This window comes from Danio rerio, chromosome 22 (genome assembly GCF_052040795.2).
Source record: "Danio rerio strain M-AB ecotype USA chromosome 22, GRCz13ab, whole genome shotgun sequence".
Classification (NCBI taxonomy): domain Eukaryota; kingdom Metazoa; phylum Chordata; class Actinopteri; order Cypriniformes; family Danionidae; genus Danio; species Danio rerio.
The window spans coordinates 5,928,086-5,947,500 of record NC_141042.1 but is presented as its reverse complement, the minus strand read 5'-3'; the positions used below and the strand labels follow the sequence as shown (position 1 = coordinate 5,947,500).

General features: G+C 37.0%; 2 protein-coding genes across 11 annotated transcripts in view; both read left to right on the top strand.

Annotated features, from left to right (window-relative positions):
• zgc:171601 overlaps window positions 1-673 on the top strand; it is a 6,382-nt gene extending 5,709 nt beyond the window's left edge. For all 8 annotated transcript variants that reach the window (XR_015521508.1, XR_015521507.1, XR_015521506.1 and 5 more), the window contains one exon: window positions 1-673. This exon ends at the window's left edge or, in 6 of these variants, runs on beyond it. The gene's annotated coding sequence lies outside the window, so the exon portion shown is untranslated.
• A 2,858-nt stretch (window positions 674-3,531) lies between these two features.
• LOC100148050 (uncharacterized) lies at window positions 3,532-19,301 on the top strand. Of its 3 annotated transcripts, XM_087303579.1 has the most exons (9): window positions 3,532-3,975; window positions 5,295-5,633; window positions 5,722-6,009; window positions 6,101-6,199; window positions 7,964-7,996; window positions 8,085-8,117; window positions 12,572-12,610; window positions 16,222-16,559; window positions 18,306-19,301. In XM_087303579.1, exons 1-9 carry the CDS (start codon window positions 3,936-3,938, stop codon window positions 18,342-18,344), a joined length of 1,248 nt encoding a protein of 415 aa, XP_087159705.1. In that variant the 5' UTR covers window positions 3,532-3,935; the 3' UTR covers window positions 18,345-19,301. The 3 variants fall into 3 exon arrangements, 2 of the variants coding, with proteins under 2 accessions (XP_087159705.1, XP_087159706.1); XM_087303580.1 differs by lacking the exon at window positions 12,572-12,610 and having other exon boundaries at window positions 3,579-3,975; XR_015521510.1 differs by lacking the exons at window positions 7,964-7,996; window positions 8,085-8,117; window positions 12,572-12,610; window positions 16,222-16,559; window positions 18,306-19,301 and adding exons at window positions 6,832-6,869; window positions 7,247-7,846 and having other exon boundaries at window positions 3,594-3,975; window positions 6,101-6,596.
• The last annotated feature ends 114 nt before the right edge of the window (window positions 19,302-19,415 follow it).

Here is a 19,415-nt window from a genome sequence, read left to right as displayed (position 1 = left end):
CTCCTGTACCTTTATTTCTAAGAGTCTATATAGGTCATAGATCTCTGGGTCAGGTAAAAATCTGAATTTTCATTAGGGTCAAATCTCCGGAAGAAGTTGGTCATAACAAAACTTGAATTTAATAAACATGCACACATAAATGAACCATTTGGGGAAAAAAATAAACCTATTTTAAATGCATTCATAGGAAAAGTGGTATGGCAAGTTATTATAACAATTTAAGCGTCAGTGACCAGCGGTAGGTCAAAAGTAACATTGTGCAAAATACAGTAGTTTAATGTAGGAAATAACTACAAAATGTTCTAAGGCTTAGTATAGCCAAAGATATTGGTTTTATGGAAGAATACAACACTATGCATCATATTGTATAAGACTATTATGATTGTTTCCTTTTTTTCTTATTTATTAATGCTTATACTTTGGTCATTGACCTGCAAAATTTGCATAATTGTAATCAGAGACCAAGTTTAAGACCGGTCGTGTATTTTAGCTGTTGTAAATGAGCTCATTTAAAGAAACACTCAATCACACTTGTACTTATTTAGTGACCAAATACATTGTTATGTTTTGTTGCAGTAAGATTCAGTATTTTGAGAAGCAGCAAGTAATATTTTTTGCATTGTTTTGTAACTACTGTCAAGTCTTAATTTGAATAATAAAAGTGGACAACATGCGTGTATGTGTGATCCTGATTTAATACTATCACCTTGCTTTCAGTTTAAAAGCTTTTGGCTTGTTTTACGTCAGAATATGTACAAATATTGAAGTATATTCAGTAGAATATTGAATTTATTTTAATATTTGTTTTAAAAAAAGAGAAACCTGTGTGTTAAATTAGTTCACTACACACAAAGTGTAGCATTCCCAGCTGAACAGATGCACTTTACTCTCAGGGACTGATGTTTATAAAGTGTTTTAATCTTCAAAATAAATCATCGTAAGAGCTGAATAAAAGAAACAAAGAAACAAATAATATTCATTACACATATCCTTGAAATGACGTTAAACAAATGCTCATAACTAGCCAATAAACTGATAAATACACATTTACAATACACATTTCTCAAATTCACTGTACAGGCATAAAATATAAATGTAATTAACTTTATAGGGATAAGTCTAAATAATTTGAATTGCTATAAAACTAACAATGGCAATATTTAATGCAGATAAAGCATTTATGACCTTATAAATTACAATTAGACTCCAATATAAACAGCTTTAACGATTAATTAATTTTAGCTCAATTAGTGATGTTATTTTTAGAAAGATAATAGTAAAACACATAAAATGACCAAAATAAAGACCTTAATGGCTGTTAATGTCCCATTTGTAGAGCAAATTATAATAAAAAATAAATGACATGCCTTTTCTAAAAAACTAACAAATAATATCGATAACACTGAAACTCAAAATCCTTTTATATTTGCTAACAACAATTAAATGCTAACCAAAAGACCGTTAACAACTATAAACTTTCACAATAAACAGTCTTTTCAAATTTCTCTGATTAACATATCAACAATACCTTGTGCCCTTCATCAGCCAGGAGCTAAAAGTCAGAAAAAACCTTTTTGACTGCCTTTATGATAATCTTAACAGAGAGCACTCCAAAGTCCTTTCCTTTATAACGCTAAACACTTCACCTATAACTTCAATGTGCACACTACGGTCTGATTTAAGACAACAGCACCCTCTACTGGATGGAGGCAGAAGTGTCCGTGATTTAACAATTTAAAGGTCATCTACACAAAGTGAAATATTTCAAGCCTTCATTTGTTTCAGTTTTAATGATTATAGATTAAAGATTTGAACATTTCATGCGACCATTTAAAACAGGATCTTATCCACATGTTGGCTTCCTGAAATGTGTGTTAATGTACTGTATTATGTCCTCAGTATTTCTTGGGCCTCGTTTTGCACTAGTTACAGCATCAAGGTGCTGTGGCATGCCGGCGATCAGCCTTTGACACAGTTGAGGTGTTATGGTAGCCCAAGTTGCTTTGATATCAGCCTTCAGCTTGTCTGCATTTCAGGGTCTCTGATCCCTCATCTTCCTCTTGACAATATCCCATAGATTTTCAAGGTGAGTTTCCTGGCCAATTGAGATACCATGTTCCTTAAACTGGGTACTGGAAGCTTTGGCACTGTGCCGGTATCATAGTCCTGCAGGAAAATAAAATCATCATCTCCAAAAAGCTTGTCGGCAGCAGGAAGTGCTCTGAAACGTCCTGGTATATGACTGTGGACTTGGTAAAAGACAACGGACCCACACTAGCATATGACATGCCTCCCCTAACCATCACTGACTTTGGAAACTTCACAAAGGACTTTAAGCTGCTTCACTTTGTGTCTCCCCGCTCTTCCTCCAGACTCTGGGATTTTGATTTCTAGATTAAATTAAAGAGGACTTGGGACCACTGCGCAACAGACCAGTACTTTTTCTCTTTAGCCAAACGCTGACTATTTTAGATTTGCTTTAGTTCAGGACTGGCTTGACACATGGAAATCTACAGCTGTAGGTCATGTTATGCAGACGTCTGCATGTGGTGGTTCTTGATGCTCTGACACCAGCCCTAGTCGCCCTTGCTTGACAATCCTCTCAAGGCTATGATCATACTGTGCACCTTTTCCAGCCACATTTTTCACTTCCTCTTAGCACTCTGTGAGCATCCAGCAATTGCCTTGAGACTTCTCTTCATGGAAGGTTCCAAATGATGGTCTTCTGCACAACCGTCAAGTCAGCAGTCTTTCCCATAATTTTGAAGCCTATTATGCCAGACTGAGACAATTTCAAGGCTTTGTGTTATTTAGTGGACTAGATTGAGACACAGGGAGCCTACAGTGTTGAATTTTGTCATTATATTCTAATTTTGTGAAATACTGGATCTGGGTTTTTTACGTCTTTATTCCATGATCATTAAAATTGAATCAAAAGAAGGCTTGAAATATTTCACTTTGTGTGTAGTGAACTAATATAACACACAAGTTTCACTTTTTTAAACTAATTATTGAAATAAACTTTTCCTCTATTCAAATTTTTTGGCACATACCTGCATGATGACAATTCTGAAATTTCATGGACTTTGCCTGTTTAGTAGGCTAACTCTTGCTTTAAGTCCTTTGTAGACAAAGCTTGATTAGTCCAAATAGGTCTGCTTTAAATAAGTGTTAGCTACAACCTTTTTTACAATTATTAATTTGTCAAAGTAAATTAGCTTTAAAGCCAATGTTATTCCAATGTATATAGGACATTACGTGACACGTTGAATGGATGTTTAATTTCAGTTGATCAACGCCAAAACACAACTAAACTATCACGATTATAATTCTCAGAATCAGTAAAAACTAGCATAAACCAGCTAAGTAGCATAAAACATATACTTACCGGTTTATACAGTTTTTTAGCAGGGTAAGTTATTTTCAGTTTAGAAATTATCTTATAGAGCTGCGGGTGGAAAAAACACTGTAAAGTTAGTGTTTACCTATTTGTAGCATCTACATTTTCTCACTTTCTTCAGTGCCCCATTTACACTGCGTGAGACAGTAGATGTGGTTTACGCCATCTCTGTACTGGCGCGGGAATCTCCTTTTCTTTTTTTGGCGCGGGATTCCAGAACGTCGTCACGGTGACGTAGAAAACTCAGGTAGCTTATGTATTGAGGAAACACCTTACTATCCTGCAGAAAAAAAATCAGACAGAGATGCCGTTTTCTCTGGAAGGATTAGGAAATTCGGTCGAACTCTTTATTTTGATCTGTTTCAGATCAGAATTGCCCTATCCTCATTAATGCTTGCTTACAACTAAAAACATCACACATTCACAGTAACAGCAGTTATTAACCGTATTTAGCTCTTTTAACTATGGGACGAGCTGATCGACCGCTTTGAGATTCAACGGAAGGCATAATGTGTTCACTCATCTGAGGAGAAATATGCCGTTTGTTTTGTTTTTCGTTCCGCTACTTCTGGACGGTGAGTAGATTTTACTTGTTATTTGACGATTTGATGTGTGTTTAGCCTCTGAACTCAATTCTTTCTCAGTCTTCTTTATTTTTAAATGTGCACTTAAAATTGATATTGTGAAGACTTGAACAGGATTAAAATATTAGAGTGAAATATTTTACTCCAAACCTGTATTTGAAAGTAGAGATATTCACTCCCCACTTTAAGGTCAACTGTACGGGTAATTAGAGAAGATAAACGCAAGTAAAAAGAACAAAAGTGAACTAGATTTGAGGGCGACACGGTGGCTCAGTGGTTAGCACTGTCGCCTCAAAGTAAGAAGGTTGCTGGCCCTGCTGAAAAATCCAGCTTAGCTGGTTTTAGCTGGTCGACCAGGCTGTTTCAGAGGGGTTTGGCCATTTCCAGGCTGGTTTCCAGCCATTTCCAGCCTGGTCTTAGCTGGTCAAGCTGGGAGATGACAAAGAAAAACCAGCTTGACCAGCCTAGCCAAGCTGGGAGTCCAGCCAAAACCAGCTATATCCAGCTTAAACCAGGCTGTTCAAGCTGGTTTTAGCTGGATTTGGCTGGTAATTTTCCAGCCTGACCAGCTAAGACCAGGCTGGAAATGGCTGGAAACCAGCCTGGAAATGGCCAAAACCCCTCTAAAACCAGGCTGGTCAACCAGCCAAAACCAGCCCACCAGCCTGGGCTGGTTTAAGCTGGATCTTTCAGCAGGACGTAGGTTTGCTCTTGACATTGGTGGGAACAGTGGAATACCACCGCCCCTCCCCCAAATCCCAAGAATTTATGAATATTATTTTCATTTTGTTTTTTGTAATATGCTTCTATTTATTATATAACTCCAGCATGCTTATATAATATTAATGCTCTTAAAAATATATTATTAATTAATCCTCTTTTTATACTATTTATTCAGTTAAGTAGTGTAATGTTAAAAGAATGTTTATTAACAGGTTAATATTGACAGCAAAATTTTTTAAGTGAATAAAATCATGGGTGGGGACATTTCAATGGGTCGTGAATACTGATGGGAACTCATCCCCTTTGTCCATGCTAAATATTCACCCCTGGTTGCTGGTTTAAGTCCCGGCTGGGTCAGTTGGCATTTCTGTGTGGAGTCGGCATGTTCTCCCCGTGTTGGCATGGGTTTCCTCTGGGTGCTCCCCCAGTCCAAACACATGGGCTATAGGTGAATTTAATAAACCAAATTGGCCGTAGTGTATGAGTGTGAATGGGTGTTTCCCAGTTCTGGGTTGCAGCTATAAGGAAAACGAATGAATGAACTGTATTTGTCCACTTGAAGTCTTAACAACGTCTCTGTTCTGCAGGTGTGTTTAGTTTTATGGATGTAATTACATCAGTGCCAGTGAAAGAAGGAGATTCTGTCACTTTATACGCCGATGCCATAGAAATTCAGAAAGCTGATCTGATATTGTGGACGTTTGGACCTGACGGCACCCGAATAGTTCAGTTCAACAGAATGGCCAATAAAATCTCATTATATGAAGAGATTCTTGATGGGAGATTCAGAGACCGACTGAAACTGGATAGTAAAACAGGATCTCTGACTATCAGAAACACTACAGTCGCAGACTCTGGACTTTACAAACTCGAGCTCATTGGCGGAAAAGAGGTCCCACCCAAGAAATTCAAGATTATTGTTTCTGGTGAGTGACTTTGCGAATGCATTCAGTTTGATAGTATTAGATTGCAGTATACATCCTTTCATAAACTATATTCTTGCACACTTTTCAGCTCCCCTGTCAATTCCTGCTGTTATAAGAGACCCTTCATCCTCATCTTCATCAGTGCAGTATTGTTCAGTGCTGTGTTCAGTGGTGAATGTGAGCGCTGTGAGTCTCTCCTGGTACAAAGGAAACAGTGTATTGTCCAGCATCAGTGTGTCTGATCTCAGCATCAGTCTCACTCTACCTCTGGAGGTGGAATATCAAGAGAAAAACACCTACAGATGTGTGATCAACAACACCATTAACAATCAGACCACACATCTGGACATCAACACACTCTGTCAACCATTTAATGGTAGAGAAGTGCCGACATTAGCCAGTTAATCAATGTTGGTCATATTTATCAACACACTGATATGGTTTCTCACTCTGTATTTTATCTCAAGGTTGGTCCCCAAATCATACAGCATTGGTTTGTGTTTGCATCGTGCCTGCAGTTTTGTGTGGACTTTACTTTTACCATCAACACAGAATGTCTAAACGAGGTTTGTTTCAGTTTTATTGCACACAAGTGAGTTTTATTATAGTCCTAACTTATAATGAGATCAAATTAACTGGTGCTTACTGACTGTAATGTTATCTGATAATCTTCATCACAAAGGCTAGAGAATAATATATATATATATATACCCATATATGTACCGCTCAAGGCAAACATATTAGCTATCCTGTGTTATTTTTATTATTTTTCAAAAGTGCTGTTTAATGAGAAGATTTTTTAAAGTAACACATTTTTAAACGTCATAGTTTTAATAACTAGTTTCCTTCATCTATCATGTTGACAGCACATTATAATTTAAAGTGGTTTGTTCTTTAGCTAGTTGGAGGCTTAAGAGGCTTATAATATCGCTAGACCTAATTAACCTAGTTAAGCCTTTAAATGTCACTTTAAGCTGTATAGAAGTGTCTTGTATATCTAGTTAAATATTAATAACTGTAATCATGGTAAAGATAAAATAAATGAGTTATTAGAAATTACTTAAAAAACTTATGTTTAGAAATGTGTTGAACAAATCAGCTCTTCGTTAAACAGAAATTGGGGAAGAAAAGAAACAGAGGGGCTAATAATTCTGACTTCAACTGTATATACTTGGAAAAAGAATGGCAATTTCATAAGTTCAACAATTTCTCTTGTTGTTTGGATTGTTTTGCTGAGTAGTTTATTCACTCATTCATTCATTTTCTTGTCAGCTTAGTCCCTTTATTAATCCGGGGTCGCCACGGCGGAATGAACTGCCAACTTATCCAGCAAGTTTTTTTACACAGCGGATGCCCTTCCAGCCGCAACCCATCTCTGGGAAACATCCACACACACACTCATACACTATAGACAATTTAGCCTACCCAATTCATCTGTACCGCATGTCTTTGGACTGTGGGGGAAACCGGAGCACCCGGAGGATACCCACGCGAAGGCAGGGAGAACATGCAAACTCCACACAGAAACGCCAACTGAGCCGAGGCTCGAACCAGCGACCTTCTTGCTGTGAGGCGACAGCACTACCTACTGCGCCACTGCCTCGCCTGAGTAGTTTATATTAATAAATAACTAAGTTGAAGAGCTTAGGCCGTTGTTTATTTATGCTGCGTTTTCTTAAAGTTACGAGTCACATTTTAATTAGAATCATAACAAGGGCTAATAATTTGGTCTTTAAATGTATATACAGTTAAAGTCAGAATTATTAGCCCCTTTGTTTATTTTCTTTCCCAATTTCTGTTTAACGGAGAGCAGATTTCTTACACACATTTCTAAACATAATAGTTTTAATAGCTCATTTCTTATAACTCATTTATTTTATCTTTGCCATGATGACAGTAAATAATGTTTGACTAGATATTTTTTAAAACACTTCTATACAGCTTAAAGTGACATTTAAAGGCTTAACTAGGTTAATTAGGTTAACTAGGCAGGTTTGGGTATTTAGGCAAGTTATAGTATAACGATGGTTTGTTCTGTAGACTATCAAAAAATATAGCTTAAAGGGGCTAATAATTTTAACCTTAAAATGGTTCATAAAGAATTGAGAACTGCTTTTATCCTAAGTGAAATAAAACAAATAAGGATTCCCTTTGAAGAAAAAATATTTTCAGACATCCTGTGAAAATTTCCCTGCTCTGTTAAACATCATTTGAAAAAAAAAAAAAAAAAAAAGTCAAATCTTTAAAAAAAATCAAAGGGGGTGAATAATTCTGACTTCAACTGTAAATCTACTTACAAGATGTTGTCCATCTGTGTTTGTTTTCTGCAGGCAATAAAACATCTAATAATAACAGAGAAAATGGTAAGCTATGCTGTACAACTATAGAGTATACCTTGCTTGTGAACTCACAATGGCATTTAAATTAAATGTATGATTTTGGTTTAAACAGGCACAGTTCCTTTGCTACTTGTGGAGGCAGACGGTAAGAGATTGTTTAATGTTTTACTACAGTATACATGATTAAAATCAATTGTATGTGTTTTTTCGCAATGTGGTGAAACTGATTAGTTTAGAAAAGCCAAAGAAGGGAACTTTCAAAAATGATGCAGATGTTATTATTTGTAATGTTCTCTGAGTTGTAAAATTAATAAGGGGTTAATTCGATGTTTTTAATTTAGTTTTTGTACATTGAATAAAGTTTGTTTTTTGTTATGAAGATGTTAAATTAAACATTAAGAATGAGGTACATTTTCTAATTTATCCTGGAAATGTTACTTTTAAAGCGACACAGTGGCGCAGTAGGTAGTGCTGTCGCCTCACAGCAAGAAGTTTGCTGGTTCGTGCCTCGGCTCAGCTCAGTTGGCGTTTCTGTGTGGAGTTTGCATGTTCTCCCTGCAATCGTGTGGGTTTCCTCCGGGTGCTCCGGTTCCCCCACAGTCCAAAGACATGCAGTACAGATGAATTGGGTAGACTAAATTGTCTATAGTGTATGAGTGTGTATGAATGTTTCCCAGAGATGGGTTGCAGCTGGAAGGGCATCCGCTGCATAAAACATATGCTGGGTAAGTTGGTGGTTCATTCCACTGTGGTGACCCCAGATTAATAAAGAGACTAAGCCAACAAGAAAATGAATGAATGAATGTTACTTTTAATTCATGAAAGTAGTAAGTAATTTTTATAAGTGTTCTCTAGATTAAGTCTACAGATTACTGTTTTGCATTTGTTAAGAAACAGTTGATGAACCTTCTATGTTAGAATTATGCAAATGCTACATTTAAATGTTCTTTAAACCATGAAACTACCCAGCAAACACAGGACGTCAACATGACGTCAGATTGACGTTGTACCCTAATATCTTTTTTCCTCCTGAACCCCGGTACGCTTGCGTCATTGAGCTGCTGTTTTGTTTACGGCCGTTGCTAGGTGACGTTGTTATGAAAACGATAGTTTGTTGTATAGTTGGCGGTTCACTTCCGTGATTTGGTACGATTGCATTCACATCAGGAGTGAACTGTACCAGAGTTCGCATGAACCGTACCCCAGACCACCTCTTTCAGGCGGACTCAGGTACGGTTCACGGATGCGCACTCGAGTTCAGAAGACACGTTCACACTAGCTAAACGTACTGTACTGTGACGTCAAACGAACCCGGGTGTGGACCAAAAGTGCTAGTGTGAAAGCACCATTAAAATGAGTAAAACAACATCAACATCCCTTGACATTGTTATTGGACGTCAAAATAGCATTGTCCTTAGGTGATGGTGACCTAAATCTAACCTAATATTAACGTCCTATAACATTGTAGTTCTGCTGGGTAGTAATCATGTTACATAAATCAAATTGTTTTAGTAACACAATGCAGAAATAAGGATGTTATGCTGGAGTTTTGCAAATATTGTCAATGTTAAGGAACATTTTATTATTGTTACTAGAAGATGAATTGTTCATAACACTGTCAGAACCTTTCTAGACTGTTGCCCAATATTTAGCTATAGAATATGCAGTAATCAGCACTTGAAGTGGATCAAAACCCTTTTATCAACTTCAATTGGAAACCTCAACACTCATCCTTGTATTAAGAAAGCTTTGATTAACGTTTATGAATCACTTCAAATCAAATCAAGGTGAGGCTGGAGAGATAACAGGAGGAGCCGGTTTACACACTGTCCTCAGGTGAGGGTGTGACTGAGACTGAAAGCAGGGAAATCCATATCGACCACTCATACACACACTGTAGCGTAAATAGCACAGTTATTTGAGAATGATTCATTTAATGTGCAGACATATTTTTCTTTGAACTTGAAATATTAAATATACATAAGTCATATTAGCATGCCAATATGACTGATATAGTTTACTTATATAGGCAAAACGTGCAAAGCAAAATTTAAAAATATATATTCTGAAATGTTATTTATTCCTGTGATTTAAAGCTTATGAAAAACTGTCCTTTCAGGTAGGCATGACCTAAAAACACTCATCAGAAAACGTTATCAAATGTATTTGAGTTTTGTTTGATTGCTTCCAATATACTGGGTTTGGCTTAAAATGAACAACCAACTTAAAGTCTGCAAAGCATCAGAAAAATTGGTTGAATTTAGCAACAATTATGGAGTAAGTTTATATGGGCAATAGTAATTCAGGACTTGGCTGGGCATGGCCTGAAAAAGTTACCAAACATATTCGAATTTAGTTTGATTGCTTTATGTTTTGCCTTCTTGTTAGGGATGAAGTACATTCATGAGGTTGTTTTCGCAGAATAAAGCCCATCAGGCTTAACAGCAGCCCGAAGAGAAGCAAAGCACTGCTAAATACTTAATTAAAATGAGTTGAAATAACACAATCTTTGAGGTTTTTTTGGGGACAACTTGATTGTTTTATGTTCAATACACTTAAACGTGGAACCTAGTATTATTTGCAGTGACGGCTACTTGCCACAAAACATTGTTCTGAGCCATAATAGTTTATTAATTGTTTAGTTAAATGTAAAGCTGACAGAAACAAAAACAGCTGATGGAGTATACACTAACATCAGGGCCAGAGTGGGACTCCATTTTAGCCCTGGAGTTCCAAGCCTTAGACCGGCCCACCTCAGTTCTGACTTTATTGAAATAACGTCATTTCCAATTCAGTTTCTAATGACACTATCACGTCTTTTTCAATTAAACAGCTTCAAATGTTTTTCGTAAATATGAGAACTTTTAAGGGTTGCTAAATCTCCAACACTATTCTTTAAAACATCACAATGTCCGTTCCTGCAATATCTGAATATATATTCTGTGCAAAATTATTATAGATATACAGTCCTTTGTAACGGTGGTCACACAAAAAATAAAAATAAAATATATGTACACCTTATAAGAAACCCAAACAGTATTTTATGTCTTAACACTAAAAGCGAAAAAAAAAATGCATTCTGCATTTTGCTCACGGGGCTGCGAGAAAATAAACAAAAAGATCGGAGCTGCGGCAAAATAATAAATAAAAAGAGTGAAGCTATAGTCAAATAAACAAATAAATGAAAAAAGTGGGACTGCTGACAGTGCAGCTAGGGACACCGGCCCTCACGGGAAAAAAATCAGACCGGCCCACCGGGAATTCTCCCGGTCCTCCCGATTGGCCAATCCGAAGCCTGACTAACATTTTTCAGTCACAAAATCGCACCAAACAGTCTAAAATAGCAAAAAAACATTTTTTATCCAGGTTGTTATCATAAGTCAAATTAAAGGTGCAGTAGTTGATCTTTCACAATGCTAACAGCATAGCATAAATCTCTGAATCACAGTCCCTCCCCTGCCGTCTAGAGCCACGCCTCCTTAAACACCAGCAAAAGAAACCTCTCTCATGTGTTAAAAGCGACTAGTGCTTGTCCGGCGCCGTGCAAGCCAAACTGACATGCTATTTCAGAGCAAATATTTAGAGTTGCATTGTAAATAATATAGGGAGACTAGGCGGAATAGCGGTATTTGCTTGTGTTTTGTTGTTAAACTAATTAAAATCTACATTATAGATGCTGTAAAAGGACCTTATGAAACTGAAAATAGTTTTATCAATCTTTCATTGAAAGATTTTAGTGGCTGAACAACACTTCTGTGAAGATATAACCCATTTGTAACAACAACATCTAACGTTACATCAGCTTTGCGTGAAGCTAAAACAGTTTTAAAACAGAACATTACCTGTCTGAGAGAAATCCTTCAGACATTGTGTCATCCTTTCTCCAGCGTGCAAAGGTAACTCCAATGTTGATTCAGGTTTTTAAAAAGTTTTGATTCAGCATGTTTTTACCGATCTCGAGTCGGCAGAGCTGCGTTCAAATCTGCATTTGCTGACAAACAGATTGGGCTACTTATCGGAATTATGAGAGATGTCGGCCCGACTCTATTTAATTGGATGAACATTATTTTTGTTTTATGCCTTACCTAAAATATAAAAATACATATAAACACATTTATATCATTTACTGTAATCATTACTATCAGACTGTGAAGAGACTTTCAACCAGCACAACAAAAAATGCTTCTGAAGACAATCACCTACTGCACCTTTAACATGCCAATATCACTTAGATAGTTTACTTAAAACGGCTAAACTAAAATTGTATTATATATATATATATATATATATATATATATATATATATATATATATATATATATATATATATATATATATATATATATATATATATATATTTATATGAAATTTTATTTATTCCTGTGATTTGAAGCAAACACTTCTCAAGATAAAGTCTGTGGAATGGTGAAAATTCAGCTTCGCATCACTAAAATAAATTACATTATACTGACAGTATTAACAGTTATTATGAATCATGATTTAGTCATTTTTACCGTATGTGGCATATTTGTTTCAGGAACATACAGTCTGTTCTTGCAAATTATCATACAGATTGATATTTGGGTTTGTTTTCAACAGGCAGGTGCACGTCTGGTCAAGAGGATGATTTAGAAAAAAGTAAGTTACAGCACAACTGTGAGAGGCAAAACCAGACTTAATGAATCCTTTCATTCATCCGGTGCATAGCAGTGTTTTTATCAGTTTTAGCTGTCATTTAATAGTTTCAGGTATCATTTTCATGGCACACTTTCCTGCCTCAACTATACTGTCCTATATATAATCAAGATAAAACCTCCCCCCAAAAATGTTAGTAAATAAAGCACAAGTACCCATCTGTGCACCCATAGGCGTGCTTGTCTGAAAAAGGTGTGTTAAGGTGCCTTATTGACTCATTGCTAATTTGAACCAACTGAGCACACCGCCGAACAATAAAAATCAACGGCACATTTTTTAGTTGTTGCTGTTATTCAAAGAGAGCATTAGTGATAGGCGGGTCCCAAAAGCATATACACGTCGCTTATGACACACACAGGGATGCGCAGCGGCACACAAGCATCTTCAAATACGAAAAATGTAAGGATTAAAATGTAAAGGATCATTATTGTCTACATGAATATAAAAACCGCTACCTCATCCCACACATTTTTTACCTCAGGGAACTAGTGAATCTGGCTCATTCTGTAGATGTTACGCCCAAAACACACCCGTAACTCATGAAGAGAATAAGGACAATCCTGTTAGATCATGCGCCTGGCTCACAGACACAGTTTTTCCTGCCCCTAAAATGGCAAAGGTGGGATCCTGTGAGCTGTGCTTTAGATTGGGCCGCAAGAATACAAAATATTTCTACATGAGATCCCACTTTATTGTGGGTTACCCCTTTAAGAATGTGTTGTGCACATCGCAGGCTGGAAAATAAAAAATTATTAATCAAACACCGTTCTATGCAATGAAAACAAGTGCAGACCCCCTGCTTTACACCATGCACTTAGGTCATTAAAATAGATCCCAAAAAGTCTGACAGCCCCTGGATAATAAAGGACCATGAGAGTGTCAGATTGAAGCTGAAACCATTGCCAATGTGAGAAAGTGAAACTGAAAGTAGAGCTGATGAGTGATGGTGAGCTGTTTTAAACAAGTCAAGCAAGGCTGGAAGTACTGTAAGTGTTTGACCACTAACTGGCCGACAACTACAACACATTTTTATGCAGTGAGTAATCATCACACAGAGATTAGACTGGTGTCTTCGGTATTATTAAGCAATTAAACCTGTTTCGTGTGGGAGATGTGGGAAGAATAAGGCGTTGCTTTGTGGATATTTGCCCAGTTTTTAAGGTTTATTGTCAACCAACGAGCAATCCCAGCCGTAGGAAGAGACTCGTTGGATCATGTTGACTAATTCACATGGAAATTGGTAGGCCTGACCTTAAATCCCTCATGAGAAAAAGTTATTAAATGTATTTGAGTTTTGTTTGTTTCCAATATATTCAATTTACTTTTAGTGATTTTGGCTAAAAATGAAAAACTGTTGAGTTTAGTACCAATAATGGAGTAATAAGTTATAATCAGCCTCAAGTGCAAGCTATTTGATTGGTTGGCTTGGTAGCTGTCTCCAGTGTGTGTGGGACCGAGAGCCACGCAAACCCATTGGAGCGAGTGTTTACAAGTGTGGAGCTCCGTGAAGAAACTCTACATGGAAACTTTTGTTTTGTGTTTACCTTATTATTATAGTTGTTGCACGTCCGCTGGTTCCTTCCTTTGAATGAGTGAGTTTGAGCTACTTGTATACCTGAGGTACGGTACGGGTCGGTACGGGTCACCTTTATCAAGCTATTTTTTTTACTGCCTTTTGGTGGGCGTGGTGTACGACAGAAAGTTTTAGACGACGTAATTTTTACTGGGGGAAATGTCACAGTAAAGCCGCAAGGGTCGTTCACATATCATATGAGAAGCACTTTTCACAAAACAGATGCTTTATACACATAAATACTTGTGTATAAATGTTCATTACTAACCTTTCTATAAACATGACTTGATTATAACTGCAGATCAATGAAAGTGTGAAATAGCCTACTGTAACGTCTGTAATTATATAAAATAAATATATAAATACAACATTTATGAACACATACAGACCCTTACAGTCTCCGATATGTTACCAATTACAGAAAAACTACACACAGCAGACATTTAGTCCTTATTTGGGTTCAAAAACAACACGAAATATAGCCTAATGTCAGAGCAAACTATTCCGATTTCATAAAAGTCCATATGGTGATGATAACAGTTAAACATGGCAGTTTGTTCATGTTTTAGGTGGCAGAAGCATCATTTGCTTCTTTTTCGCACTTCATTCTTGACAGGGAGTCACTTCTGACAGGTTTGGATATCAGAGCGCTTCAATGATCATGCGCATGTTATTAATATGATCTCAAAAAATTAATTGTTTCAAATATAGACGCGCGACAAGCTCTCTGAAGAACCTGAAACTGATCGCGCTCGAAAAACAACAACAGGACACAGCAGATTTTGTTCTTCATGGCTTTGTAGCTGTTCATCCAGTCAATGTTGTTTGAGCTCTGGTCAACCATAGCTTGTTATTATATGTATATAGTATTACGGTGTTATGTCCCGGCTGTTTTTAAAAATGGCAGTTTGTTTGTTTTAATTTTCCTGCTTCTGCGAGTGACGTACCTCTGTAAACCAATAGCGTTTAGCTGTATGTCTAGCTCCGCCTTATGCTACCCTTTAGGCCAGTTGGTACCCTTTGCAAAGGGTGACCAAAAAGTGGTACGGTTTGCTTTTAGGTACCTTTTGACAATGGAAACGGCCATAAAAGCATACCGAACCGAACCGTACTGTACCACTCAGTGGATACAGGCATGAAGTACATAAAGTAGCGTTTAAAAAACAAAAAACGCATTAAGAACCATGATACAGAGGTGCAAAATAACCTACTGCTAGCTAGCGTTTCGGAAGTGCAGAGCAACACAAAAAGCCCGTAGAAGCATAAATGCATGACTACGTGCAAGGCAAGCCCCATGGGTCACGCCGATCACTTGACGCAGAATTATAAATCAGCCTTTAAGCTTATATGGGCAATAGTAAGTCATGAAATTTAGTTAGCATGACATGAAAACACTTGTGACAAAAAAGTTATACAATGTATTTATGTTTTGTTTAATAGCTTCCAATATAGTCAACTATTTTTTTGGGGTGAGTTTGGCCCATGATGAACAGTTAACTTGTATTTTCAAACTACCAGCAAGGATCTGTCGAATTAGAAATGTGTCCGGATAGAAATGTTGGGATGTGTCAATGCATTATAAATTATAACCGTGTCAAGAAGCCCCCTGGTGGCTAAGGAAGAAAAAGAAAGAAAACTAAGAAGTACAAGAAAAACAGCACCAAGGTGGATGTAATTTTATGTAATGTGTAGTAAAAGAGTTAATAAAAAAGGTGAAAGTCAGGTCTAATAGTTTAAAGTATAAAATATATTAAAAATATAATAAGAGTAAAAGTGTAAAGTGAAAGTGAAAGTATAAAAGTGAAAGTGAAAGGGAAGTTGGAAGCCATTTACCTGGGCAATGGGCACCAGATAAAATCATACCTAGGGCAGCAAAAATTACTGCAAAACAGCTTATATGCACATTGCAGAATATGATATATATATATATATATATATATATTCCAGTTTCATCTGAAAAATGTTTCTGTTTGTTCTCCAGGTGTGTTTGTGAAGGAAGATAAAATCACGCTGATGCCAGTAATGGAGGGAGAAACTGTAACACTACAAGCCGATGCTACTGAAATAAGGGAAATCGATCTGATATTGTGGACTTTTGCCAATTTCAAAGGATGCAGTAGTGCTAACTTTGTCACCATAGCTACTCTGAATAAAATGAACTCAAATGAATCCGTTAAGCAGTTCAGAGACAGTCTGAAACTGGACCACACGACTGGATCTCTGACCATCACAAAAATGACAGCCAAACACTATGGATTTTATAAACTGCAGATGATCAGACGAGGACAGATGGACTTTCATACGTTCAGCGTTTTTAATGTGAGTAGATTGAGTCTTTCAATATATTATTTGTTTGAAAACTGATAATATTGGGGCGTCATGGTGGCGCAGTGAATAGCATGATCGCCTCACAGCAAGAAAGTTGCTGGTTCGAGCCCCGGCTTGGTCGGTTAGCATTTCTGTGTGGAGTTTGCATGTTCTCCTCATGTTGGCGTGGGTTTCCCCCACTAGTCCGAAGATGTGGAGTAGGGGAATTGGGTAAGCTAAATTGTCCATAGTGTATGAGTGTGTCAAAATACAGTCCAAGCATGTGCAAGCTCTTATAGTGCAAGATTATTTCAACCCCGGTGTTACAGAGAAAGATTACAGGAAATCAGTTTTACCAACAGTGATCAGATTGTATAACCAAAGTCATAGTAGAAGAATTATGCTGAATTGTAATAGTTATTAGACATGGACAAGTGTTTACTCGTTGTTTGAAACTGAGATGTGCAGTATGAATATACGTAACGTATATAACGTATTTTATTTATTTGTAGTAGGGGTGTCACGATTTTGATTTTAAATCGAAATCGATCGAAATTTATGCTCAATTTCGATTATCGAATCAAAAAATAGAATCGTCGATGCTGCCACGCCCCCATGTCACGTCAGCTTGGCTTGCCAAGCGGGAAAAAAACAGGCTTGTTGAAGTGCTTGTTGAACTGCAGAAGCAGGAGACCCGTCAACAGAGCTTAAACCCTCTCCTCTTTCAATGAAGTCGCCGGTGTGTAAGCATTTTGGATTTCCAGTGAGTTATGTTGACAACGTTCGTGTTGTCGACAAAAAAAACACAGTTTTGCAAGCTCTGCTATGTACGTATTACGTACGGTTCGTCCGATAGACAACACCGGCATCGAGATCCTCCACCCGCCCCCGTTGCGAATCCGCTCCCGAAAAGTACACACTCAGGCCCTGTTTAGACTGTCTTTGTTTTTAAATGGCATTTTAGAACGACAACGATTTGACATCCACAGTGGCGTGAAGCATTTCTGAGCAGCCCTCCTTCCTCTCTACCTCTGAAAATGCACATCACGTGACCACACACACACAGACGCACATACAGCCATATGAGCTCGAGACAGCAGGTCCAGGCAGTCAGAGGACTGCTTCAATCTTTCACTCACTTGTACTTAGTCATTATAGCGAACACCTCAGATACTGTTGGCTGGTTCCTGTTGGTTGTGCGTCTTTTTTATCGACGCCATTATAACGACACAGATCACTGCCTATTCACGAGTCCCGCAGAAAAAGTGATTGATTGTGGTAATTATGTGTGTATCTTGCCTTTATTCATTTACTGTATGATTTGTTTATGGGTAAAACAAAGACCATGCAGGTCAGGTAGTTTAAACGGTAGGCTAAAAATAATGAATTGGTCATTAATTAATTAATTATTCATAATCGAAAATCGAATCGAATCGTGCCTTTAGAATCGAAAATGTAATCGAATCGAGGATTTGGAGGATGGTGACACCCTTAATTTTTAGTATGGAGAGCTCTGTTGTGACGTGAATTTCCTTTTTGGGATTAATAAAGTCTAACAAACAAACAATGTTTCCCAGTACTGGGTTGCAGCTGGAAGGGCATCCGCTGTGTTAAACATATGCTGGATAAGTTGGCGGTTCATTCCACTGTGGCAACTCCAAATTAATAAAGGGATTAAGCTGAAGGAGAATGCATGAATGAATAATTTAGTTATTAAACACTTTTTCTTATGTGTCCTCTATGCTTGCTTTCTTACAGGTTCCAGAGAAAAAAGAGCGGAGACTATACAGCATATAAACACTGAAATATCATCCCAAATTTAACAGAAACAAACTGTTAATTTTAACAATCAAAGAATCCCGAAGACAAAACAAACAATTGACGAAGTGTTACAAGTCTTAAAATGTGTGTATAAATATGTAAATATGAAAACCTTCTAATTTTTTCTTGCTTTTAATAAAATAAACTAAGATTAAAAATATAAACTTAACCTAAACAAAATGTTTTGGAGATTGTTAGATCAGCGCGACACGGTGACTCAGTGGTAAGCACTGTCACCTTACAGCAAGAAGGTTGCTGGTTCGAGTCCCAGATAGGCCAATAAGCAAACTCTATGTTGAGTTTGCATGTTCTCCCCCTGTTGGCGTGGGTTTCCTCAGGGTGCTCCGGTTTCCCCCACAGACCAAACACGTGGTACAGATGAATACAGGTGAATTGCCGTAGTGTATGAGTGTGTAAAACATATGCTGGATAAGTTGGATTCATTCCACGGTGGTGACCCCTGATGAATAAAGGGACTACGCCGAAGGAAAATGAATGAACGATTGTTAGATCTACCTCATGAAAATCCACATATTTTCATGCTGTTATGTATAATTGTAAATATATAATTATATAATAGTAATTTTGGTGTCTTTTAAATTTACATAAGTGATGTTACTTGTATAGAACTCATGTTGGGAAAACATGTAGTGTTTTAAATAACTTTTAGGAAGAAAGATTGCCAAAACATGGTTGAAATAATGTTTCACTCTGTGTTGCACATATATTTATAAAAGGTAGTTCATATCTTGCATACAAAAATGAATAAATAAAAAGACTATTTAACAAAAAATCTAAGTTAGACTATAGGTTACAGGTTTTTCAGTGGAATTAATATTGTTTTTTTTAGTTGCATGCTAACTATGATTTTTTCAGTAACTCTTTTTATATGTTGATTTCAACGTTTCAATAAATCTTGAATATTGTTTTGCACATTTTTATTGCATGTGTTACATTTTATGATCCGTTTTAATATTTATTTAGTTTATTTGTTCAGCGATGCCTGAATGTTTGCTGCCCTCTGGTGGAGAATCCACAGTTTAACTC

What these genes read in the sequence shown, in the direction of transcription:
- LOC100148050 (XM_087303579.1), top strand. Translation starts at nt 3,936, where the DNA reads ATGCCGTTTGTTTTGTTTTTCGTTCCGCTACTTCTGGACG. An exon ending in ACTCTGTCAACCATTTAATG is followed by an intron (nt 6,010 to 6,100) that starts GTAGAGAAGTGC and finishes TTTTATCTCAAG; the next exon opens with GTTGGTCCCCAAATCATACA. An exon ending in ATACGTTCAGCGTTTTTAAT is followed by an intron (nt 16,560 to 18,305) that starts GTGAGTAGATTG and finishes GCTTTCTTACAG; the next exon opens with GTTCCAGAGAAAAAAGAGCG.